At 44.3% G+C, this 2,612-nt stretch overlaps 1 protein-coding gene across 1 annotated transcript in view; it reads left to right on the plus strand.

Annotated features, from left to right (window-relative positions):
- LOC109318000 (transmembrane protein 45B-like) overlaps window positions 1-2,612 on the plus strand; it is a 24,820-nt gene that overhangs the window by 4,472 nt on the left and 17,736 nt on the right. Inside the window, exon 2 of the mRNA XM_019546992.1 lies at window positions 1,148-1,216. Coding sequence (XP_019402537.1) covers window positions 1,161-1,216 — 56 coding nt within the window. The 5' untranslated portion in view covers window positions 1,148-1,160. The remainder of the gene's footprint in view (window positions 1-1,147; window positions 1,217-2,612) is intronic.

Raw genomic sequence — 2,612 nt, forward strand, 5'->3', positions numbered from 1 at the left:
ATATATTATATATATATTATATACAGAACTAATATTTTTGCAAAAAAAAAGGAAGTAAGCATCTCACGCAGATGTGCCCAGTGTGTCACAAATGCACATATGCATGCACAATTTTCTTTTTTGGGAAGAGGAAGAGAGGAGCTAGAGGTTGATCACATTGCTTAATGCATTGTTGGTAGGTGAGGCTGTGATAATGGGTGCAGAAAATATATTAGAATACAAGTGGAAAGAAGTCAGTCTGACTTCCACATGCCAAGGTGAACTTGCTAAGCTGGCAGCTAGAAAGGCCATTGTTTAACATGTAAGCAGAGCAAATTTGGCTGAAAAGTAATTGTGGGGTGTGTGTGGGGGGGAGGGGGGAGACTGGGACTTCTCCAATGCTGCATTTAATCATTCTTACTTTGAATTAGGCTACAAGACTTTCCAATACAACACAGCACGGATTCTGATTCTATTTATTGATTATTATAGTCCAATTGTTTACTATATTAAAAATAGCAGTAGAAGATTGGGGCCGGGGTCAGTTTGGGGGGGTTTAAAACGTCCATCAATGTTGCTCACCCCCATTTTGTAGCTACCTTCTCCAGATACTCTGTAGTTGTTCTAGTAAGCTCGTTTCTTGTTGGCTATGTTTGTCTAAACAGGAAATTTTAGCTGCACAAAGCAAAACACCCAACAAAAGCAAACTTTGATTTATAATTATACATACTTATTCTAGAGGAGTGTGCTTACCCAGTCGTGTCATAGAATATACCACATAATCAAGAGACTGACTCTCAAATATGTGCCTTGTGTACTTAGCAAATGAGCTTCTCAACCCAAGTTACTTGCAAAAACAGGTCTTTACAGAATTTGAATAACAAATGTAGGAAAATCCCAGTGTGTTAATGAATGATTTGCAATGAAAGACAGCGATTCCTGGGCAAAATTAGGTTTTTTGTATTTGTTACCCATGTCCCAATTTTCATTCCTCTTACTTGTGTCTTGTCGTCAGTTTAGCTTTTATGCTTTTTGCCTCAAACTTCACATCTCTTCCTGCATGCTTGTACAGGGCCTGTTTAAAGGGGTGTTGACCCTGATTGAGGCTGGGCATTATTGTAGTGCACTTGATATGATTTTTCTGCAGTATTCACCCATCTCTTGCTAGGACACAAGTACAGATGTCAAGAGGCCGCCGGTGTGTTGCAGGGTCCTTGCAGGGAGAGACTGCACAGAGGTGAGTGACAGTGGAAGAAAAAACATGCCTGAAGCTTGTTCACGTAAAAAGCTGGATGACCCCACAATGCTGCCCTTCACCCAACATCACAGTCAGTGCCTAAAGAAGACATGCGTGTCCACTGTTGCCATACAGATGAGGTGACACTTCCACCGTTGGTTTCAACGATATGTGTTCGACAGAGTACAAACAACTAAGGAACGTAAAGATGACTTTTGTAAGTTATCCCCGGTTTAAACAACAGCGTTAAGACGCACAAAAGGAAGATTTTGTATTTTAATAAACTCTTCCCGTCTTGAAGAATGTGTGTATGGGGAGTTGCTGGGATGGTTGTTTCAACTGTGAATTCATTTATGGAACGAGGCAGATATATTTAAATCTTCTTACTGCATCCAGATAATAAAATCTGCTTCCTTACAGCAAATTCCCTGGGCCAGATACGTTTGCTACCAGCGATGCAGTATCTGTGCAGTGATCTATAAAAGTGAGTTAAGGCTATGTCTGCCAGAGCCATTATGCACAAGGGCCTGTCAGTGCTTCTGTTACAAATGGGGATAATAATACTTACCTATCTCCCAAGGGTGTTGTGAGGGTTAATTATTTAACATTTGTAAAACACTTTAAGAGCCTGGGATGAAAGAATCTCTATAAGTGGAAAGTATTATTAGGAATAAACTCTATTTTAGAGGAGACCTGGCCAGAAAATTGCATTCATGGGTGACATATGGGTTATGGCATCTCAGTCCATAGGGAATATATTTTTACAAACTGAAAACAATGGAAATCAAAGCACTGCAAAAGAGGAAATCCATTCTGCAGTTTCTCTTTCCCAAGCACGTGCGCTTCAACAGAACGGGCCCAGCTGAGTCCGCTGCTACGTCCGCGGGATACGCTTGCACACGTGCACAGGATACAGGAGCGTTTTCAGCTGCTTAAAACTAGCATCTAAACGGAGAGAAATTTAAAAACTACCGCCTAAATAATGAGAAACAGGAGGGCTCGGCCTGCTTCAGTGCTTTGCGTATTGTGCACGGAAGAGATGGTGCAGCAGAGAAGAGCCCAGGTCTCCTGCTGCTCTGCGCTCAAGGCCGCCGGCTGATCCTCCCTTGGGTGTCTGCCCCAAGCGGTCCCTCCCTAGTAAGTCCCCAAAGCTCAGGCAAAGGAGGCCGGCACAACCCCTCAGGTGCGCCGAAGCCAGCGGCAAAACACCTGCGGACCTTGTTTCACTTGCCTGGATTAAAAGCTCGCATTCTCCATTGCCTTTATTTCAGCGCCCCCAAGCCCGGCCTCGCACAGCCCCAAACTCCCCGGAAACGTGCCCGCGGTTGGGCACGAACGCAGCCGTGAGGCGCGAGGCCGCACTCCGCCAGACCGCGGGCTCCGCCTCGGGCCCTCA

This window comes from Crocodylus porosus, unplaced genomic scaffold, assembly GCF_001723895.1.
Source record: "Crocodylus porosus isolate Cpor-Errol unplaced genomic scaffold, CroPor_comp1, whole genome shotgun sequence".
Taxonomy (NCBI): Eukaryota; Metazoa; Chordata; order Crocodylia; family Crocodylidae; genus Crocodylus; species Crocodylus porosus.